General features: G+C 38.0%; 1 protein-coding gene across 4 annotated transcripts in view; it reads right to left on the minus strand.

Moving 5' to 3' along the window:
• PPARGC1A (PPARG coactivator 1 alpha) overlaps nt 1-25052 on the minus strand; it is a 609045-nt gene that overhangs the window by 23241 nt on the left and 560752 nt on the right. For all 4 annotated transcript variants that reach the window (XM_081303149.1, XM_081303148.1, XM_081303147.1 and 1 more), the window contains 5 exons: nt 17490-17684; nt 15460-15582; nt 14411-14615; nt 10464-10509; nt 10281-10354 (listed from right to left, as the gene is read on the minus strand). In XM_081303149.1, the coding sequence (XP_081159275.1) occupies nt 10281-10354; nt 10464-10509; nt 14411-14615; nt 15460-15582; nt 17490-17684 (643 nt within the window). The remainder of the gene's footprint in view (nt 1-10280; nt 10355-10463; nt 10510-14410; nt 14616-15459; nt 15583-17489; nt 17685-25052) is intronic.

Genomic DNA, 25052 nt, shown 5'->3' on the forward strand with positions numbered 1-25052 from the left:
AAAAATATATTTTATATATATATATATATATATATATATATATATCAAGAACCAAGTAGGTCACAGAAAGCCACATGAAATTTTGATATGAAGAGGAAGATGCTGCCTTGCTCTCCTACTTTACACACATACAAACAAAAAAAGGAGAACTCAACGCTTTCTCCCCCCAAATGAACCATTCTACACCCATTTTTTGGCAAATTTGAGTAATCATGGGTAATCTTACTAAATGAGAGGATGACGGGCATCAAAATAGGAAAGGGTTTGACCTGATTCCCATTCCAGAAAATCCTGGAAGGCCCAGGAAGGCCCCGTGCAGAGGGGCAGACCCTGCTGGGCCTGGAAGACTTGCTTTGGCCGGCAGCTGCTCTTGAAGCCCCTCCTGCCTTTGCTGCAGCTGACAGGCATGAACATTTGACTGAACAGAACACCTGTGCCACTCAGGTACGCCCCCTCTGCTTCCGCTATCTTCTGTTCAATCTAAGAAGTCTAGTGTGGTCCCTTTCCTCTCCTCTCTCTTTTTCTAGCTCTGTGTACCTTCTGCCCTGCTCCATTTCCACCACCCACTACCTTCAACTACCAACACAACAAATTTAAAGACACTGGTGTCCAGGAAAGAGATGGCAAGTTTTCAAATATTCCTCCTGGGCGTCTAAGATGCTTAGAAAATAATGATGCATAAGCTTTTTTTCGGAATAAATATCAGTTAAATATGCCAAATGATGGGGCCCTTAAATTGGAGGAAGTGACATACCACTTCCTACAACCCAACTCTGTAAATCTTTTCGTCGTCACTCCAAGTGAGGGTCCTTTGTACCTCTCTGATAATCTACTGCTGGGATCACTCACTTCCTACAGGACAGAGAGTGCTGTCTTCTTGCTTATCTCCCTTTCAATGTGAATTGTATCTTCTCTCAAAATAGATCTTAAACTCTTTTAGGGATGTCTCTTGGGCTTATTTCTCACAACCTGTTTTTGCTCATTGTTATTTTTCCAGTTTCTCCTTGAACAGAAAGGCTCTCATTTCAGGGGCCCATGATTTGCTTCAGAAGCTGGCTAAACATTTTTAATGAGGAGGTGCCCAGACCACATATGGAGCACCATGGCCCTCAAGAATCTCCATAGGACATCGCCTCGTACTCCCAAACGTGGGTTTCGACGGACATTGTCGATTTATAAAAAGAAACCCTAAACTTCAGAAACACCAAATTAGGCCACTATTAGAGATGAGTTCTAAAAATATCTCAGCTATCTAGGGATTTTAAATATAGAAATTCTTTTTAGTCTTGAAAATTCGAAACCCTGTCCCAGTACCTAAGCTCATTATCGCTTAAATAACTGGTTCTCAAGTTGCTCTTGGAAGTGGCAACACTATACTTTCTTTGAGTTAAAAACAAAGCCTTTTACCTCTTACATGTATTAAATGGGTTCTGGCCATTGAATAGGAGTTCTTTAAACACCTACTATGTGCCGAAAGATATGGCTGATGCTGCTATGTCAGGGATTCCACCTTCAAGGACCTCATGGTTCATTTTAATAAAAAGACAATTCTTTCATATTTTAAATCAGTATATTTTTCTTTCAGATATGCTTGAAATTTATGAAAATGCTCAGAGACAACCCAACATGTCCGGTGAGTGAAAATATCAGGACTGTGAATTTCTGTTAGCATCACCTGTTAAACCAAACAAGTAATATTTGCTTATTGGATGGGAGTTACTTTACGATTAGTCCCGAGGTGGCCAAAGGAAAATAATTTAGATAGTTCCCTAAATTTTTTACCCTTCATTGAAAGATCTTTAACCAGAGAATAACTCAGCTCAAGATTGAGAAATAGCAAGAATGACAAGATTTCCTATCGCCAAGTGCTTAATTAAAAATCTATCTCCAGATATGGTTGAGACCCCAGCCCAAACAAAACTAAAGGGCAAAGAGTTGTTGTTGTTTTTTTTTCTCTTTTAACATAGCGCCAAACTTTCCAGAGCTGCTGATGGGATCCCCAACCTTGCAGTGTCCCTGAACCCAGGGCATCTCTCCAACCTCGCCTCCTCTGCCCACATTTCCTTTCCCCGGGGCAGGAGGAAGGTCAGTACTCGATTCCTTAACATCGCTACCTTTGCTCATCTTCCTGCTAATCGCTGGACTCTCAATTTCATGCCACAAGCCTAAATCAACAGTGCTAATGCCTCCCATAACCTCCGGATTATTTCCTGTGTGTTGATTTTCTGGAGAATGTGTACATTTTGGTGTTGACATTACAAGGTATATTCCATGCTCTCTCTTGAACTTAGCAGGTTTTGACAGATTTATGTGAGGACAGATGGCCATTACAGGCTGAAGGCTGACAAGAGGCAGTTCAGAGCATTGTTAACACACTTCCACAAACTCTCAGCAGTGCAGCTCTGTGCAGAATGTAATTCAGACTATAGCTTTTTTATTGCTGCCTATTTTCTTTTGTCAAAAGAGCCTGCTGTGCAGAGCAACAAATGGCTGCTATTACCCAGAATGTAATGGGTGTCAGACAAATCACGTAACACAAACAATCAAGAGGATGTAGGTCATATTTCAACAGAGCACAACCTTAGCAATATTTATGATTACTGCATTGAAATGTGCTCTATAATAAACAAGTACCTCTACATCACTCACACTTCTGCACGGCAAATCTGGGCAAAGTGGCACACACTCTTACAGTCATCATTTTAAGCAGCCCCTTTTATTAAAAAAAAAAAAGTCAGAGACAAGTTTAGTTTTGTTTGGTCTTTCATTGTGTACTCTAAAACAATTTTCTTTGAGGACTCCTCTTTGGGGGTTGTTTGTTTAATTGCATGACTCTGATAGATGGAGAAGCTTCTGCTCCGTTTCTTGGGCTCCACCATCCATCCAACTTCAGCCGGACTCTTTTCTTTTTTTTTTCCCCTGTTTTGCTTCAGAGTTTTATAACATTTTATAGCATCTAGTGCTAACTCTGCAACTTAGTTTTGAGTTTATTTAACAGCAGGGATTTGCTTGAGTAGTACATCAATTCAGGTATTCAAGGAAAAACAAATAAAGAATTTCTAATTTGCTTAAAATCTCACCAAGACAGGCAGACCGGACAAAGAGAACATGACTCTTCCTTCTCATATTTTGTAGGCTTCCAGAACGTGGAGTGGGTGAGACAGCAGGGGAAGGCTGGGGACCAACATCACCCCTATAGCAGTTGCTATTTAGTCAATAAAGGACCTAGCCTGCTCTCCACACTCTCCACCCTGCACTTTCCCAGGAATCATGGGTGCTGCATGCGCCCCAGGTACTAACGTATAAGCACTTGGCACAGAGGGGCTCCACACCCTGCTCTGGCAATCTGGTTGACCCTAGTTCATTCTGACTGAGAAGGTGCTAACTTTACTGTTTCAAATATTCCTTGTATCTCTCTTGATTATGGAGGAACAAACAGGCCTTACAATAAAGTTCTGAACATTCCTATAACATGTACCCAACTCTCCCACTCGTGCTCATGGAAGATGAAGATATGATTTGGCCCACACGCACCTTCCCACAGAGCATTGCAGGTGTCCGCCACTAAAGTCTAGAGTTGATTTGGGAGAGGAAACTGCTTTGTTATTCTGGGCATCAAGGAAATAGGATAGTACCTTTTCCAGAAAAGAAAACTAAGGAACAAAGGACTGATGGTTATAGACACTTGGTCTTGAAGAATGAGACTGAAAACAGAAAACGAAGGATGTGGTTGAAATATGGAAGAAATTCCTGACTGTGAGAGTTGCCAAGCATTGGAATGGGCTGTAAAGAGAATTTGTTGGGTCTCCCTTTCTTGAATTCTCCCTGCACAGGAATGGATTATATGACCTGTCAAAATCACTTTCCAGTTCTCTGATGCCATGGTTTTCTTTTTAAAACTAGCGGACTCCTGCTCATATTTTGCTTTGGTCTATTTTACCCCAGTTATGTCACATACAAAAAAGGTAGATACCCAAAGGATGTATCCAATTTATGCTGTTTGTTAATATTCCTTCCAGAAAAGTGAACGTTTAAATGGTAAGTCCAAAAATTACCATATAAAAATCTACATGAAAGAAGTAGTTGATGAGTGTTTTTCTTAAGCTACAAGTTCACCAAAATAATCATTGTTGATTTAAATGAAGGGAAAACATTAATTGAAAAATAAATAACATGAAATCACATATCCACTGTGATTAAAACCATTAAAAAAGCATGTATCAATGGAGATAAAAAAAGCTTGCTAAGATCTGGTTGTGTTAGGGTGATGAGATTGCTGATTACTCTTCTTGTTTTCTTCCTCAGTTATGATATAGTTACATTGCTTTTCCAGTATTTGTGGTCATAACAATTAAAAAATGTACACATACATATGCACGAAATTTGAGGGCCACTTTTGTCCCTAGCCATATTCCTTCATGTCTGTGGTTAAAACCATCACCTTTTGGAGCTGACATTTGGCACTTCCCTTCAGAAGCAAACAAAGAAAAACCCTGTAGTACTCTGAAAATCTCCATATGCAATAGATTTAAATGCCTTCTGCCAAAAGAGCATTCTCTTTCCTCTCATCTTGCCTTACTAACAGCTATTTTGAAATCAAATTAGTTTTTACACCTGTAAAAGAGAAGAATTTTTTTTATCAGCCAAAATGAGCTAGTTTAGGACAATCACAAAGAAGTCAGACCAGCTGGCAATGCCTAATAAAGCAAGCTTCCCATCTCATCCCTCCTGTCTCCCAAAGATACTGCAGATGGGGCAAAGACATTATTCGGGAGGTCTTAGAATTTTGTTGACTCTTTACATTTCCACTTAAATGTTTGGAAAATTTCACTAAAATTTGTGAGACTAAAGAAAAGGAAGACACCAGGAGGTTTGGACAACAGCTTGATCTACTTCTTCTGCCTCAACCAATCAGATGAAGAAGGTAGAGCAAGGATCAAGAGATCAACACATGAAAGCTGTATCCATCCTATCCACACCCGTGCCGCACCTATGGCAGACATCACTAATGGATCAGGACATTCCCCACTGAGTGCAGAGTGGGCCTTGGAGTCTTTCTCAACACAATGCTCCTGGCAGCCAATACCAATCAATGACATTTGGCAAGTGAAATGAAACCTATTTAATATAACAGATGTCAACTACTATCTTTAACTTTCAGACTTCAGGAAAGAGACATCCACTCTAATCAGAAGATCTACTCTGAACCCAGAGTCAACATATAGATTTTTTTTTAATAATAAAGGGGCAGAGAGTCAGAAATATATGTAAAGTGCCAATTATGGGATGATTTGATCATCAGAATTTATAAAAATAGAAGTAGTAGTTGTTGAGAGAATATGAAAGAGATGCTGGTTCTGCTCTGAGTGACTAAATCCCACACCCATACCCAAAGCAGTAATTGTTCGGTTTTGCAGAAGTAGGTGTGTTGGGGGCTGCGGGGGTAGGGGGTGTGTCATGCCACAAAACAGAATAAATAACTTCATACTTGAGAGAGCCAAAGAGAATACAGCAGCAAGATCACCAATCTTAGAGGTCAGGTGAAGACAGCCAACAGGGGAAGCAAGGGACAGTGGCCTCCACAGATAGAGTTAGCTGTGACTTAGTAACCAACAGGCTAATATTTATGAATACTTGTATAATAGGCTGGCACTCTTGTTTTATCTCATATTTAATCTCCACAGCACCCCGGACATGCAAGTACTATTATTCCCTTCATCTGATGCATAGGGATCCTGAGTCTTAGGGAAGATGAGCAAACTAAGCCCATATGCTACATGAAGGTAGATCCACATTTTGAACTTGGGTTTATCTCACGTCAAAGCAAGGTTTTCATACAACTTCACTGAGATATGCTATCTGCTTTTCAAATTCATCACAGTCTACTTTTCTTGGTGACTTTGCTGTTTATAGCAAATTCTGGTTGAAGCACATGCAGTTGCCATTTTTTTGTATGTAAAAAAATGGTGAAATACTGGCAATATTATATTTCAACATATACTTTATTCCTTTGAGTCAGACAGTAATTTCATTTGGGAGTTATGAATGTAACTTTAAATTTGAGAAAACTAAGGACAAGAAAAAAAAGATTTAAAAAAAAGAGTATTAGCAACCAAAAGATTAACGAGGGAAGAAGCATTTTGTCACTGCCCAGGCTGAATTCATGCTATTCAACCATCTCCGCGCTTCTTGTCTTCCAGTTTCTCTTTTTATGTGAATACCTTCTCTCCTTTTCACCTCCATGCTTCAAACTCTGATGCAGATGTTTTTCTCCCATAAGATTTCCCAAGTCAGTGGAGTCTATTGAGAGCTCAATGTCCTCCAGACTCCATTCCATGGGTCACCTACCTCTTTCTCTAGGATATGCTATTGTCTTAATGCTTTTAATTCTTTTGCACAATTGCTGTCTTTAACTTTGGAGCCACGTTACAGGGTTCCTTTGATAACTCCCTTTCCTCTTTTGTGATTCTGAAGTGCAATAAATGTTGGTCATATCCTGCAAACACTATTAAATGATGCATTTCCCTAAAAGTTTTTAGAAGAGATGGAGACCATAGACATCATATACTGTGTAGCATTTCATACCTAGAATAATTTTATTTTTAAAAAAGTCTTTCCTCTTATCCCTTTCTCCTCCTAGATCCCCCTAGGCAGGTTCCAAACTTCAACTTCCAGACCCCTTCTGCACCCTCCAACCTCTTTCTCTTCTCCTGTTTTCCAGTAGCTCTAGGTTCCTTTTCTCATGTAATGCAATATGGCTCTACCTCAGCTTCCCCAGCCTACCTCTTCACAGTTCTTATCATCATGCTTAACAAATAAAACCCACCCTATGTGCCTATCTTCCTTACAAAGTGGCAAAACATTACATCCAATAAATAATTTTTCTTCCCATGATGCTTATCAATATGTGTTATTTTTCCAATAGACTAGAATCTCATGCCTAAACATGAGAACATTTATCTAGCACCTACTATGACCAAGCCACATTATGCTCCATGCTTTTTATGACTCTATCTTACACTTGCTATAAAATAGACCAAGACCTGACATATTGCCAGCATGGAGCAAGAATTAAAAAAACATGTTGATAAATTGATTTCTATCAGACCCAATAACCTTTCAACAATATCAAGAATAAAAGATTTAAACTAATAAGATACATATTGTTACACTGAATAAATAAATCTACTATATAAAATTTTAAAGATTCCTAATATGAACAAATTTTTTAATAAGTCTTTACCTGCCTTTTAGTAGATTGGGCTACTAAGCTTTCAAAATTATAAATAAGTTCTTTATGTAAGTTTTTGGTCTTGGGATGTGACTCAGTGTTAGAGCACCTGCTTAGCATGTCAGAAGCCTTGGGCCTAATCCCCAGCACTGCAAAAGTAAGTGAGTAAAAAACAAATAAACAAATAATCTCCCAGTAAGAAAAAATGTTCAAATTCTACCAAGAATAAAATAAAATTAAGTGGTCTTTTATGACACCATAATCTCACTAATAGAAGAAGAAACACGAATTAAAGGATATGTTCACGTTTGTAAATTACATTAATACTTTAAAAAGTATTAATGTCAGGAAAGTTGTAATGAAGCAAGGATGTTACTGAGCATGGTGGCACATGCCTACAATCCCAGCAACTCTGGAGGCTGAGGAAGGAGGGTCATAAGTTTGAGACTAGCCTGGTCAACTTAGCAAGACCATGTTTCAAAATAAAAAATAAAAGGGGCTGGGGATATACCTTATTGGAAAAGTCCCCTGAGTTCAATCCCCAGTAAAAGAAAGAAAGAAAGAAAAAGAAATGTCCATTCAGTGCTAAAAATGGGATATAAATAAAAGTATCCCCTTTGGAAAGCAATGGGGGAATGCATATATAAGATGCTCCTAAGATATTTATATCATTATTTTTGACATTAACAACTATTAAGAATGTATTTTGAGAAAATAATATTTAAAAATGTATGAATAAAGATTTCCACTTCAGTACTGCTTCCAAATAGTAACATTAAAAAACAACCTTAACATAAAACAATGGAAGTATGATTAAATAAACAAATCAATATTATACAGTACCCTAAAAGCCTGATAATAGTTTGAGATGATATAAAATCCTTGTTAAAATGTTAATTGAAATATTGGAATGCAAAATTTTATATATACACACTCACATACACATATAGTCATTATGAATGTATAAAACTATCCATAGAAAACAATACTGTGGATATCGTCATATCTTAGAACAATGGATAATTTTCCAACTGGTTTATATTTTTGATTTTTTGTAGTAGGCTTACATTATTTATAATCAGAATAATAAAAAGTGTTTTTGAATTGGTACATACAATTGGTACAGAATCACCGACTAATCCTCACAACATTCTGAATACCCCCTGTTAATAGATTCCTTTCAGCTGAATTGTTACCAAGAGCCCTTGGATAGTTTCCCAAACCAGTTAATGCTCATTACACCAATGACTGATATATTGTAAGGTGGTAAAACATCATGTAAATGAATGAAATGTGAGTATGAAAAGTCACTTCTACAAAAAGACACATTGAAGAAGGTACATTGCTAAAAGAAGGGTTGCAATTAGTTGTGGGAAGGTGGTATTACAAAACTTTGGGAAAATTTATAAAAATCTAGAACAGTTTTGCATTCAGATTGTCATACAAATGTCTTTAATTCTTTCACTTTCAAGAACAAGAAACAAAAACTGGATACCATCTATGATATAATTTAAGTGTGATTTGTGCAAGAAAGTTGAAGAGATCCTTAGTTAATACACTTACATTCAAGGTAAAGGTCTCTTTTTTCTACCAAAAATGTGACATTCAAGTGTCTATTCATATGTTTCAAGCAAAAGTAAAACTACAAAATTTTGTGTGCTTGTATCAATCTTGTAACTAAACCACAAATTATTGGTCCTTACTGGTCAGATAAGTGGGTCACTGTTGCATACAGTGTGTACACACAGAGTTACTTCTAGTCATACATGTAAGCTATAATTTGTTTAAGAAACCATGTTATGCCTATACTTCTAAGTAAATGTATATGTGTGAATATAGACATATTTGTATATACATGTATATATGCATGTGTCTGCTTTCACCCACACACTATTTATATACCATGAAATTAACTACTCTGCTGCTTGACCAAATCATGCATTCATGCAGTAGACCTTTCATAAGTAGGTAATTTAGCAAACTCAAAGTGTGAAATTAAACTTGGTGACAATGACCGTGGTGCGTGTAGGCACCATAGCTCTGGTTGAAAGCATCATGTTTAACTTACTGTTCCTTTGTCCTTATCAGCAATGGCCAGAGCCAAAGAATTTCTTGTTCAGCCACCTTAAGATTCACTTTCTGGTGGAGCTCAAGTACCTAAACCTAAAGCACTTAGCCCAGAAGCACTATTTACAACCAACTCAGAAGTTTGCCTAGAAACTCTTCACTTAGTCCAACTCGTTCAAGCTCCTTCTTCTTCATGTCAGGCCAGAAAAGACTGGCTAAAGGAGATCAGAAGTCCAAAATAAAGAAGGAAATTGCTCTTGTTGAAAAACAGATAAAAGCATTTTGTTTTGATGAGTGTACATATTTTCAGTATTCTCCTTTGCTGGAAAGATATAAAAATAATGACATACGGGGTGGTGTTATGCTGGTGAGTGACAGAGAGTGAAAACATGTTCTAAGTGAGGTGCTGATAAATAGTTAAGTCTGAATTCAAATGTTTGCCCTTTGCTTTCCATCTCCATGATCTTGTACAACTTACCTCATATCTCTAAAACTTATTTCCTCATCTTAAAAATGAGAAAACTATCACCATCCTCATGAGACAACTGTGAAATTAACCAAAATCGCTTATAATCCCTGGCACATTTGTTGGGTGGGAGATCAAAATATTCATTTCTCCTTCTACTCAAGTTTTGGTGTCTTAATCAGAAATAGGATTCTTTGAGGATCCAGAGGGAAAATGTAGATCAGAAGGTCTGGTCCAGTTTTGACACAGGATAATCGCCTTCTCTTTAAAATACTTTTTTATAATTCATTTTTTAAAATAAGCAATGGAAAATTTTTACAGATAATTTTGTGTCTAATTTTTTTTGTAATCTTTATGTCACTGAGAATTCATTCTATTAGTAATATTTATTTCTCTATTCCCTCCTCTCTCTCTCTCTCTCTCTCTCTCTCTCTCTCTCTCTCTCTCTCACACACACACACACACACACACACACACACACACACACACATGTTCCAAGTGAAAAGTAAGGCTTACCTGCAGTTCCAGAGAGTTCCACACTTAAGGTTCGTTCAATAGTCTTGTTCTCAAATGGGGAACCCTTGGGGTCACTGGAAGATATGGCACATTTATAAAAACAAACTGAAATGGAGTTGCTGTAGCCAAATGTATTAGAACCCCCTTCCCTTTCTGAAAATGGTTACATTTCTTAATACTTACTTTGGTGACTCTGGGGTCAGAGGAAGAGATAAAGTTGTTGGTTTGGCTAAAGGAGAAAAAAAGAACTAATTATGAAATATGGAGTACTTTTTAGATTTATTTTCTTTCTACTACAGTCAGGTTAGAAACATGACCGGAAAATTGGAAAGCTGAACTAAGGGAATCCCTGAAAACTGGATCAAAGTCAGAGAACAGTCCATTATGCTAAAACAAATTCCAAACAACATTTGCATCAGGAAACTATCATTTGAAAACACATGCAAAAACAGAATTTTTCCCAAAATGTACCATCCTGTTAAGAATACAAAATTTGCATCATACCATCAGAGAGAAATAATGTTTTCTGTTTTAATTTGGAATACAGTACATGGTTTGTTTAGAAAAAAAAACAGCAGAGTAACTATAAGGTGACAGAACGTTATGAATATTCAGTTGATTTTACTCCTAAAATGTATAATTTTATATCTAGCCCTGAGAATAGGTTATTTCTATGAGGCCGAAGCTCAAGCAATAACTTTTCCATTCACTGAAAATTAATTGAGCAATGATGGCAAATTGTGGGCATTGACCCAGATGGCTTAAATGGAGTTTGGAACCCCAACTCTGATAGACAACTGAAGTTAGATATTGTATTTAGCAGTTGAGAGATCCACAGACTTGCAAAGAGAGCTCTCCAATTTCTTTCAGTCTTTACTAAGTCCTATTTCCTATAGGAGGCATATCCCAATAATGAGAGGGAAGTGGGTGGGAGTCTTCTCATCACAAAATCTCCATGTCAGTCTTATATTCTGAACAGAAATAGGGAACATGTGATGAGAAATGTACTTGAGCTAGACATCCAAGTTTCATTTGTACTTAAGCTCTTCTATGGAGATACACTTGCATGTATACAAGTCTATATCAACTTTTTTCTCATCAAGCAACTACTTTCAGAAGGTCAAAAGTAGTTATTTATGCAATGAAAATCATGAAGTTGAAACCAAAAGTGTCTTTATAATAAACTTTCTTATTCTATGGATGAAGAAACTGACACCCAAAGATGCTAAATGATATTTGTGGGGCCATAAAACTGGTTCCTGGCAAAACTGGTCAAGATGTTTTCTTTTTCCTGTTATCAAAAGGAATTATATTCAACAGACTTTCAAATAAATTAATCAAAACCAGTAATTAAGGTCCTTTGAAATGGGAAAATATTATTTATGTCCAAATTAGCCTGAAATTAGGTGCTTTACTTGGATAAATAGTATTTACATATTTAATTTGTAGATTTAGATTTAGTTTTTAAACAATCGAATGGTATATCATCTATCCGATGTGCCAGAAATATGAAGCTCATGCTGTCTTCTACAAATTAGGCACATCGATTAATTGGCTTCTACATATATACAGATAAATGAACTGATTTCACATTAATTTTTGAGTATGTCTAATTTAATGAGCCTTTCAAAAATAACTCATTTATGAAGGAACTTTGCCTACTTTTACGATGTTCAACTAAGAATTAGGATAGTTCATACAGGTTCCATAGAAAATATAACCAGATAAGGAACTACATGCTGTTTGACACAATACATGTACCTTGAAAATCAGAAACTGAATTCCAGTTTCGAGATGTAGTCAGACTCTGAAATGCTCAAGGGAAGACCCCAACAGTTGTGGTAGTTGTGTATAGGTAAGGCCAAGGGCAAGGGAGGGAAGAAGATGAATCAGCAGGAGTCATATTTAACGGAACCCATGGAAAGAAAGAAATTAGAACTATAGGAGGAGTGTAGTCCCTAAACCATATTCAGCACTTAATCCCCAGATCAACCAGGCTCCTATACTCAAAGAGAATTGGTTTGGTTTACTGGGAGTTTAATGGACAATGTTTCAAGGACTGGTAAACTAGAGACTGCTGGGGTCCTTAAGGACAGAAATGCCTCTTTTTCATGTAGATGATGCTTTTTGGTTAAACACATTAGGGAATGAATGAATAAATGGGACACCAACACATACCAAAGACCAGTGGATCATCCTAAGGAACTGAAAAGTACATGACCCCACAATATTACAAAAAGCACACGTGAAGTTCTGGGGAAAAATTTTATAGCACATTTGGAAAGGGGATCTCAGCATATCCTCTTCATTAGAGTCTTCAACTGTTCATGTACATTTTACTTCTTGATTTTAAATAATGACTTAATCTCTGAAGCTGAGCATTTATTGGTTATTAATAGTCAGCCATGTTTTATTTCTTTTAGGCCTTTAATAAATAGAATTGTAGTCCCTTAGTAACAGGAATTTTTTTCTTTTTTAACCAATGGGTTTTATTCTGGGATAAGATTTTATGCTTTGCCACAGACATATATCTTAACAAGCTCCACATGTAACTGGTCTTGCCTAGAGAATAAATCCTCCAGAGGCCTATTTAATTTCTTTCTACCATGATTTGTAAGTTTACAGTGATTAATATTAGTGGATGTGGTCTTATAAAAACCTCAAAATCCAAAAGGACCAGCTTAAAAAAAAAAAAGTAAGAAGACTTTTAAGCCACGTGCTGCTGGGCTGGGTTCATTGATCACAGGATTTTAGGGAGCTCAGGACTTCAAGTTCAGCTTCAGAAAACCAATGTCTGAATGACAAGGTGCAGAGAAGCACAGCAAACTCTTCTGCTCACTTTCTATAGCTACCCCAAAGGCTACCCTTCCCTGTAGGCCTGCAGCAGACTGGGTCGCTTAGCATGGGGGTTCTGTCCCCCCAAAAAATAACTGTGACAGAGCTTGCCATCAGGAGCTAATCTGCACAAAGGGAGCTGTAAGGGAACTTGGCCCACATCATTAATATATATCTCTCCAAACCGACAGAAGGAGATGGACAATGAACGTGACATATCCACCACAGAAAACCCAATGGAGAGCCAATTAAAATATTAAAGGGAAGTTCCTAAAAACCTTGTGCTAATGTGGAGGAGATGAAGGGAGGGGATTCAAAACAGTGGGGAAGAAAATACTTATGAATATCAGCAGCAACAACAGCATACCTGTATGAAACAATCATGGTTCAAAACAGGGATCAGGGACTATCATTCTGCAGCTAGAAGGAGAAGTCGGAGAAACAAAAGGAAAAAAAAAAAACAGGTGGGTGTTTATAATGGTTATTTTAGAATATGCCTCCTTCTAGATAATGTTAGAGGTAGAGCAGAAACTGGCTTATTTTAAACAGTGGTCACTCACAAGGAGCTCTCTTTGGGCCTCCTGGACTACAACATTTTGAGGGGGAAGAACCAAAGAAGAAAATTATATCTTTGCCCAGAGATTTTCCCCAAATCACCCCAATTGACACTGGAAGCATCAGCCTTCTAGCAAAGTACGGAAATAATAAAAATCAACCCAGATGTTTTGTTTAATCTAGGCAATTTAAAAAAAAAATTGAGGGGGGAAAAAAGAAAAAGAAAATTTAGGAATTTCTAAATCCTTACATATAATATAAAATCTGTAGGCACAGCATGTGGTGTGTAAATGAAGAAGAAAAGAAAAATGCACTTAATGAGGAGAGACTACATAAATAGTGTTTACTACTTCTTAAGGTATAGAGAGTAAATCTATAGCCACTCGGTTTTTCCATTACCCAAAGGGAAAAAATAAAAGCTCTTTAATGAGTGGGCCAGCCCGGATCACGCCTAACTTCTAGGATCTCAGCAATTCAGAGATTCCCCTAAGCCTCAGGATGTTGCAATTCCTTCCCAGCTATAATTTCACCCAGCTATAATTTCAGGGATCTTTTGGTAGTTGCAGCGGAATACTGCCTATCAGCGGACTAGGATATGCTCCATCTGTGTCCACGCAAGGGTTTCCTTCCCCTCAGTAATAAACTGCTGAATTCCCTTTCCACGAAGACACCCACGGGACCGAGCGCACAATCTGCGCTCAGACCTCAGAGTCTTTATCGAGCTGCGGGGGCCCGCCTACCTTGTACATGTTGCGACTGCGATTGTGTGTGGGACTTCTTTTTGGAGGTGCATTTGTCTCTGCTGCTGTTCCTGTTCTCTGTGGGTTTGGTGTGAGAAGGGTCATCGTTTGTGGTCAGATACTTGAGAAGCTCCGAGCATGGACGTCTTTGTGGCTTTTGCTGTTGACAAATGCTCTTCGCTTTATTGCTCCATGAATTCTCGGTCTTCAAAACAAGGCAGAGAGAAAGCTAAAATTAGTGAACTGAACCTTATCAGAATAGATATAGGTTTTCTGAAGAGATGAGATTTCCAGTGAAGTGTTCAGTCTAAGTGTACTAGATCTATGAGCTGTGAATAATTGTTTGCAGAACAAGGAAAGAAAATTACATTTAAAATTCCTAAATGACATTTATGCAGCTTTTTATTTCATTTCTCCTACATTTCAATGTTCCTACTCAGCAACATGTAACTAACAAGACCCTACAGCGCCTTTACTGTGAATAAAAAAAAAAAAAAGTAAGCTGGTTTAAACCTTAATTTACCGCTGATTGCTGAAGCCCAGTATTCACAACTCTCTTAAGTACCCCTTAACGCTCCGTTTTCACTCACAGTGAATGGCAAGACAAACATTGTTTAATACAGCGAGCATTCCATCCAATTAATGACAGAGACAGATCTTTTGCAGCGATTCCAGAGAAATGTTTCTCAGGTTAGACAGCCGGCAAAACAGCCACCCTGCATCTTAAAGTCACTCATAGGCAACTACAGCCAATCGGCACATGTTCTTGGAGTCTGGATTGCTATAGTATTCATAAAGTGAGCAAGGGATCACACTCTGTTGTATTTCCATTACAATCATCCAAAGCCAAGGCCAAAACAAACTCTTTCGAGTTTTAAGTAGCTCCAATGCTGCTTCTGGAAACCCATTTCATAATCTTTGTCACATCTATGAGGTGACTGCAGGACCCGGTTGAATTAATACATACAAACTTAGGGGCTGTTTCACAGCTTTAAGCAACAACATGTTGCTTATTATCCCCTGTTGTATTAAAACGTTTATGCTGGTACCTTAACAACTGCAGGGCTGGTTCTGATCCTGTGATTGTGGTTTGCATGATTCTGGGTACTGAGGCCACTGCATTCATTATAACTCAGCTGAGTGTTGGCCGGTGCCAGCAGGAGCTTCTTAAGCTGGGAACATCAGGGAAGGAAAGAGCAAGGCAGTTATGGGTCTCTTACACACTCAAATCAGCAAGTGAAATTTTAGAATTAATTCATGATCATTACAAAAATTAACTCTACCACTCTTTAATTCTATCACCCCTGACCACAATAGTGCTCAAGGAAACATTTTTTAAAAAGTGAAGAAAAAGTTTGGCATTGTACTACCAACCGTGAAAATAGTTCCTTTGCCTCCATTTGAGACTTGGCATTGTTCAGAATTTTTAAAATTATTTTTTGATATCATAAATCAGTTGTTCCTAAAGTGATTTCCAAAGCACTACTATGAGTTAAGCAATGCTGATTTGCTCAATGAGGACTTGGGCATAGGAATCAGATACACAATTTTCCTCTAAAACTCAAATCAATCAAGAGGCAATACATGAAAGATTGTGTGATGCTTTTAACAGGTTTCACAACCAACCCTCCAGATTGACTGACTCACAGAATGTTTGGGCAGAAACAGTGGCTATCCTGATCTCAGAAGGGAAAGAAAAGACATGTGAGCCAAGTTCTGTAGGTCAGCATATAGGTTGGAAGACAAGGGCTCTGATACAGACAAGGCTGTCCTCCATGTGTTTCTGCATTTGCCTGGATGACTCTCAGGCATCTCCCTGCCCTTATACACAGGATGTCTTTGGGGCAGCAACCCCCCTCCCAAGTTGAATAAATGGTGTAGATGAAAATCATCTGGTTATCAATATAAAAATCAGAGTATTAGACAGTAAAGCTAATGACACTAGAAGTGGAGAAATGGCAAAATTAAACAAGAGGCTATTACATATGAGATATTCTCAAGACCAAAAATCTCAAAATAGAAAGGAATACAAGTAAGGTCCCCATGTTTATTCTTTCAACGTTTTAAAACCTAGAGATGTGGGAAAACTATGCCTCCAAATGGTGTACCAAAGCATGTTACTAGAGTCTGGATGCTGGCGTTTCATAATTTACACAGCATGCTCTTACATCAGATTTATGGCAAATGACAAATGGCTACCATAGCTGAGAAGGTAAACTGTGTCTTAGAACTAATAAAACTCTGGTCTAGCACTGCATTGAAAAGAAAATTCGCTCTTCATTGCCTACCATAAATTTTAAGTAACTTAGGTTGCAAATGTGCTATTATTTTTCCAATCTTCATAAGAAATATGAACCCAGCGTCTTCAAATATTGCATACCCCTAGATCCGACAACTCTATTTCTAGAATTGTATGCAGAAGAATAAAAATGCAAGCATGTCAATTATTAGACAATTCATAATATTGAAAAATAGGAGGCAAAAGCCTAAATATCCAACCATAAGTAATTACATAATAAATTACATTCCCATACAATAAAATACTATGAGACCACTAAAAATCATGCATATACTTAAAATTTTACCAACATGTTCATGGTATATCTTAAATCAAAGGAGAATCCAATCATTTTTTTATGCAATAGGTTTTTTGAAATCACAGATGAATTTTTAGTCCTTTTTAGTCTACTTTTTTCAAGTTTTCACTGTGAAATAAATACTAAGAAATAAAAACATACACATGTAAACAGCAAAAAAATTATATTTGATATATCTGTATTTATCTATATCTATAATTTTGCAGTTCTGAGGATCAAACCCAGGACTGCCTGCAGGCTAGGCAAGTGCTGTAACACTGAGCTACAACCTCAGCTTGAATGGTGGTTTTAAAAATACTTAAAATACTACATAAAAAGTGAATTATCAAGACTTTTAAACAGAGAATGGCAGAATGTGCGACTGTGAGTGTGCCTCAGGATTGTTTTGGCATCAGTCTAAAATCCAAACCTTCTACATCATGCCCATGCAGCGGGTAGCCAGAGGCGGCTCATGGGAGTCGAACAGTAGGAAGGGTTCTTACTAGAGACGGCTCTTCTGCCTCCTGAGGTGGAGGGGTGCCGTCAGGCATGGAGGAAGGACTGGCCTCGTTGTCAGTGGTCACGTCTCCATCTGTCAGTGCATCAAATGAGGGCAATCCGTCTTCATCCACAGGGAGACTGTCTAGTGTCTCTGTGAGGACTGCAAGCAAGTTTGCCTCATTTTCTTCATCTATCTTCTGGAAAAGCAGAAAAGAAGGTGGAAGAAGACAGGAGTGAGTTGACATTGGGTGGTGGGTAGCACTATTAATCAGCACGGGCTGCACGCGTTCAACAGAATGAGTAAACTGTATGTGGAATCCTGCACCCTCGCCAGGACAGGACAACCGTGGCTTCCCCGGGCTCCTGACTCATATTGGGTCTGAACCACATGCTTAATGAACACCTCTGCAGTACCGGGTCTCTGATTGCTGACTGTCCAGCTTAGCAGCCTGTATGTCAGCACTTGATTCAGCTGTGGGTGATTCTGTGTCATTCACCTTTCCACAGACTTGTGTCTTTGTCTCCTAACTCAATGGTAAGATTTAGGAAATCTGAGGGCTGAAGAGAATCTTAATCATCCTCTATTTAATCTGCAGATGTGGTGTTTAGATCTCCTATACAGCACCCTCGCAAATGTTTAGATAACCTTCCATTTGAACACTGCCAGAAACTTAAAACGATACCAGGAGAATCTACACACTTTCCTGATTTCAATTATAATCTCATCACTGAACACTCTGAAATCATTTATTTCTCTCCCTGACATCTCTCCCAACTTTAGCCATAAATCTCTAACTGCCTACTGGACATTTCTACTTTACAATAGCTCCCTCAGCTTCAAAACCCAAACTTTGGACCTTTATCACAACAGAGCTGCTATTTCTCCTGAATTCTTTAGTTTGGATAACAATACCCCAAATTTAAATTCTGCAACTACCTCAATCCCTCTTTTTCTGATTGCTTACTAGGTGGAATCTTATTTTGTAATGACTTAAATGCACTCTTTTACTTGTGGCCAGGGTAGTATTCTTTTCCACCTCCCAGATTCAGTTTCACCAACACACCTATTGAAAACTAATCTTCAGTCACTGATTCCACAGACATGTTTGGAACACCTTATTTTGTGCCACAGCCAGTGGAGGGGGTAGAGATACAAAGAGAAAAGAAGACAAAACTCCATCCTTCCAAGAACCCTCCAGTGGAAAGGAAGAACTTGTGAAAAATTGATTATAAAAGAGAGTACTAACTTCGATCCTCTGCAGAAAAACATTCAAGGACTCCCAACCTGGGATTGTGTACCTTGCTAAACAAGAGAACGTGTTAAGTTCTATGCACCTGGACAGTCAGTTCCAGGGCTGGGCACAAAGTCTAGATAGTCAATGATTACTTTCTGAATAATTCATTGATCTGCATTTTTTTGCCAACAATATAGTCTGTGTGGATCACTTTCTTTTCCTTCTTTTAGCACTTTATATTGTTTGTCTAATTTGACTGGCTTCCAAAGTCCTTTTTTTAAAAGTTCGGTTCGATATGACATTAACAATATGTGCTAAATTATCCCACACAGATTCTATTACAAAATGCACCTAAGCTGCTGACATCTAATGAAGCCAGCAGTGCCCACACTTCCTTTCTCTCTAGCACTGAACTCCAGTTAATTGACCTGACAAAATTACAAGAATCACAGAATAAGACAGCTAATCAGAAAATCAAATTGTATTACTAGAGAAATTAGGCAGGGTTTTATCACGTATACATTCTATTTTCACATAAAAATTGTTTTCCCTCATTACTAATCAGTCTCTATCCGGGAGTAAAACTATAGGCTTCTTTTTCTTTTGGACTCAAGAGGCCAAAAAGAGCCATTTGTACTCATGGTGGATATCAGTGCACATTTTTACATTTGCTAAATGCATCTCCCTGCTACTCCTAGATTTGAGATTATGAGTCAAGTACTTTGGACACCATGTGGTGTGACCACTGAATGAAGCTTAGATGCCACTGAAGAAGGTCAGTCCTGACCAGAAGTGATTTATCAACTTCAAAATGGCACACTTACTTCCACTTACTGACCAATTCAGTAGCATCCAAACTACTCAATTCAAAACAGAGCTTATTGAACATGGCCATCCCCGATTCTCCTATCCCTACCTGTGTAGCCCTAATAATAAAGATAGGGAAAGATTTTCTCCTTATTTTCTGCAGAGAATTATACTCTGATATCCAAAAATGCCAGTCACATTCCTCTTTAGGTTCCCAAATATGCAAACAGTCAAATTCAGACTATTAAACTATTCTAAATATAATTATATTTAAATAAAATATACACTATTTTAAATCATCACAAACTCATGAAATAATGACTATAAATTTCTCCATACTATATCCATCAAATATTCTTTGAAACTGTGTCAAATACACATGTTCACACAGACACATACACACATTTTCAGTAAACTGAACATTTCTCCAGGTATGCCATGATTCAAAAAGGCTTCTTTAACTGAAGTTCAAAAAGAACTCAAGAAAAACAGTTAAAAATGTTTACCAATAAATGAGTAATTTTGTTTACTGTGATTTAAATTTTGTGTTTGGCTTTCTGGCAATATCACAAGCTGCTATTTGCTTTCAATCACATAATACAATAGTGCCTTAGTTCTATCCCTTGTGTAAACAAACTATGATAATTCCAATCAAGTCAAAATGACAAAGAACACTTAAATTAACTAGTTTTCTCAAATTTCTTTAATAAGCCTGAGTGAATGTACACCAAATACAATGGCAAAAATATTGGAGCTTGATAATGTCATAATTAATTTACAAGATCTGATTAAACCACCAACTACTTTAATTTTCCTCTCTACTGGAACCACAATGGAAGGAGGTGGATGTGGGGGTGTGGGAGATTGGCATGACATGCATGTGAGTGTGTGTGAGCAGGCATGCACACTCATATGGGCAAGGAGGGCTCGTAGTCAATCAATGTGTACCAGAAGGTCTGTGTTCATTATTTACAGTCAATGTCCGCTCAATGTAATTGTTAAATATTTTTATTATCATCCCTGAATGTGAGTGGCTCAGAAATTCTCAAAGACCATTTATTTTAGTAAAGTTCTTTTTGAATTATGGAAGAAAAATATTATTATTTCAAATTCTCTCTATGTTCTTTAATCATGGAGTTCTGGGAAGAAATCTTGCTATTTATTGATGACACTTTTGTGTCGAAGCTCAACACAAACACAACAACAACACAAAGTTGAGTGGACGCTGCCCCTCACTGTGGCAATTTCAATTAGTTTCATATGAGATTCAACAATCACATGTCCCAGACAAGGCAATGGATATGACAAAGAGGACTCTGTTAAACAATTAATGTCACTTTCTATTATTGCTTCAGTCCCAATTTACAGAGCAAATAAATCAAAGTCGCCATAGATGAGGTGCACTGGCCTATGAACACACGTCTGTTCACAAGTGACAGGGTGTGGAAAGGCAGTAGTCAGTAAAATGACATCGCAAGGTAACCTTTCAAAGACTTGGCTGTGATACTGCTTGCTAATTCTTTGAAATTAGAAATTTATATAAAAAATATGTTTCTTGTGTGCAAGTTGAAAAATAAGAGAAAGGAAAGCAGAGGAGCAAGGAAAGAAGTGAGGATCAACCTCTCCACCACCTAGCTCCATCTTGGCACTGGCAGCAGACGTAGAAGGCAAAGAGGAAAACCGGCCAACAGGTGCCCCTGTGGCTGAGCTCCTCGGCTATGGAGAAGTATTGCCTATGGTGGGGGGAGTCCAACCTTGGCTTCTCCTTACACAATGCTATTCTGCTGCTGTTTCTTCCAACCTAAACCAAGGTCTCTGTGCCTGTAAAACTTCACTCTCCATGGGCTCTCCAGGAAGAAAGAAGGCACATCCACACAACCTCCCTCCAGGTGTAAAGAATCTCCAGTGACAGATGATACACAGGCATTTATACCCACAATCCAAAGTGTAGAATCCACAATGATTCCAACCCCATGCCACATCATCAATAAATGAGAGCTTAGAGCAGTCAACAGAATCTGAAGGCTCAGCACTGCTCTTTGGGACTGCTGGGTTTCCATATGACCTGGATTAGGTCTGACATAATTCAAAAGGTACAATTGAAAGAAGGTGGACAGTGCTCCTTTGGGTGTCCACAGTCACTTTCAGATTACAGTGCTGGAGCTGTTGTGTGATAACAGGAACTTCCTATTGTGTGGACAGGTGACAAAAAGACTGTCCAACTGGTTTGCATGGGCCAGGCCGTGCGCTCAACTCACCCAACTCCACACCCCAGAGAGCAGAGAAAGCCACTGAATCAAGGAGGAGATGAGGGACTTGGGGATGCTTACTGACCCTGAGGGCAGCAGCACAGAGTGAAAACTGCATGTGGTATCCCAAAGATTTTTAAATGTGGCCTGTTATGGAAGGACCCTGCCCTGCTTATGGTAGTAATTTTTATCTGCATCTTGTAGAATTGCAATTACACTCGGTGTCCCCAGATTCTCACACTTGCTTGATCTCTGTTTGATAAAAATAGTTTAATAGCCATTTAATCACAGCTTCATTATCTTAGCTCTCTTAATGCGAATTAGGCCAGGAGAATTCTTGCTACCTCATTATTCAAATCATCAATAAGAAGGAAACAGGGGGGGTCTTCTTATCATTCATTAATCAGTTTCAGTTTCTTCTTAGGTACTGTTTACTCAGAGACTGATCTGTGTGAGGGGTCACTTAGCCTCTCTGAGCCTCTATTTTTTTTCTGTACAAAATTTCAGGGTTTTTTTTATTGTTGTTTTTTGTTTTATTTTTTGGATTTTTTTTTTGCCTAATTCCCATTATGGATTTTTTTTGGATTGATGATTAATAGGATAAAAAACGAGTTGATAAACCCTGAGAATTCTTCAAGACGGTGTTCATAAACACTCCAGTGTACATGCCCATCATCTTGAGTTCCCGCACTTGAATTTCATTCCTTGAGCAGGATCTACTGCCGACTTTTAGTGCTGGGCCACCTTCCCCCAAATACCCAGCATGCCCTGGGCTTCCTCCTTGCCCTATCCTGCTGATTTGGAAACAGCTAATGAAGACAAAATTAACTTCTACTTTAAGTGAGGCCTAATTAGGAAGGGAAATCTGCTAGAGTAACATCTGGTAGTGTATTCCAAAGCCAAATATAAATGACATCTTGGATTATCCACTATTTTGGATTATTTGTTCCACTAGGCCCCACCAGGAGTTCAAACAACTGAACAGGGAAGCAACTTTTATGATCGATTTACGAGTTGAAAGAAGAAATATAATTGATAATAGATGTCCCACTCCTGAATCTCCACACATAAAGTTCCATACATGGTTTCATGTACAAATACAAACAAACAAAAAAACAAAATAAAATGTTATGATGTATAAATTTTGGTTTGGGTTTTGATGTGTAGGGTTGGATTCAAGAGTTTTAAGAAGCTGAATTCAAAATAAAGAGAAACTAAGTTATTTTCTGAAATGAAATTAAAAGGTAATCCAGACCAATCCGATGAAATAAAATGTGAGGTTATTAGATTTTTTAAAGCATTATAAGCAGGAAAATGTCTCCTGATGGTTTATTGCACATTTCTGCTTTGAGTGATTGGAGCCTCTGCAGAAGAGGCTGTTAATTTTTTTTTAGATTTATTTATTTATTTATTTATTTATTTATTTATTTATTTATTTATTTATTTATTTTTGTGCCAGGGATTGAATCCAGGGGAACTTAATGACTAAGCCATATCCCTAGCCTATTTTTATTTATTTGTCTGTTTGTTTTTATTTTGATAAGTTGCTCAGGGCCTTGCTAAGTTCCTGAGGCTGGCTTTCAACTTGTGATCCTCCTACCTCAGCCTCCCAAGTTTCTGGGGTTACCGGCACTCGCCACCATGACTGGTTTGTGAAATATTTGGAATGCCCACCTTTATACGACTCTCTCTGTCTCCCTTGACTCTTTCTCCACAATCCACAGTGGTTTTTCTTTCTTCCTTACATTCAGTTGCGGGAACTGACAGCGTGTCTGCCTCCCCTCTCACACAGCCCATCAGGAAATATGTAGAATCCCCACATGGCACTATTTATAGGTTCCTAGCTCCCACCCCATTCAATAAGTATCTCTAAAATAACCCACTAACTTTTTGTTTAACACACAGAAGACAGGGCTTTGAGTAAGGGACAGACACTTGAAGATGAGGGAAAAAAGACTTAAGAAATCTCAAGAGAGACCAAGCATGGTAGCACACGCCTAAGGCAGGAGGATCACAAGTTCAAAGACAGCCTCAGCAACTTAATGAGGCCCTGAGCAAATCAGTGAGAACCTGTCTCTAAATAAAACATTAAAAAGGGCTGAGGATATGGATCAGTGGTTAAGCGCCCCTGGGTTCAATCCCCAGTACCTAAAAAAAAAAAAAAAAAAAAAAAAGAAAGAAAGAAAGAAAGAAAGAAAAAAGTAAGAAAAGAAAAAAGAAAAAAAGAAATCTCAAGCAGATGTGTACAACAGAAAGTAATCAAGACAATAAAAACCACCTTGCCCTTCCCAACATATTATAAAATACTTTTGTATCTATTCATTTCTTACAAATGCTTTGGGAGTTTGCTTATTGTTATTTTGTTATTTTATTCCCAGGACAGGTAAGTTGAATGCTAAAGTCACTAGGATTTAGGGGCTAGTAGAAAGAGAACAAATTTTAATTTCACTCTTGGGCATAAAGACTACTTGAAATATCATGTATGTATATCTATCCATATACCTCCCCCCAGCATCCACAAGTTCATTTACCAAGTACACATATTTAAAACAGAATGCATACATACACACTTCAATCTTTGGAGTCTGTTCTCACATATGCAACTGTAGCTGACACATGAAAGTATTTAATCAGTACATGTGTTCTTTCTCCCCATTATCCACTCTGAGCGAAACAGTGACCAAGAACTGAGAGTAATGCTCACAAAGATAAAATAGAAACCAAATGGAAATAAAATACAAACAAATCTGAAGAATTTCCTCCACTGATATATTTAGACCTGTGGGAATCCATTTAATTCCCATGAATACGTATGCTGCTATTTAAGCAGGCATAAAATTTATATCACATCTGTACTTAGACTCCATTCCAACTTATTAGTTTATATCACACATTCATGAGTTAATACATATGTGCTGAACATGTGGAGTCTGCTATTCTGGAGAGGTTACAGGAGAGCCAAAAGTGTAAATAAACAGAGGTTGCACGGAAATGCCTGAACACCCTGGTTGGTGCAAGCAAATGAGCTATTTGGGATCAGTAGGGACCAGCAGAGGAGATGCTTCCTGTTTCTCACAATGGGTAGTGCATCAAACAGGAGGCTAATTAGACTTGTAGAGCTCCAGCCAGCATCTCAGTCATCCTCACGTTTAAACCAAGAGAAAAGCAGGGTGCAGGATTTTTGACCCCTTCCACTTGCCAGTCCACCCCAATACTCCATGTCCAACACTGGAGACGAAGAGGCACTGAAAAAACCCAGGTCATGTCTTGCTCC

Source organism: Spermophilus citellus (genome assembly GCF_964194105.1).
Source record: "Spermophilus citellus genome assembly, chromosome: 8".
NCBI lineage: Eukaryota > Metazoa > Chordata > Mammalia > Rodentia > Sciuridae > Spermophilus > Spermophilus citellus.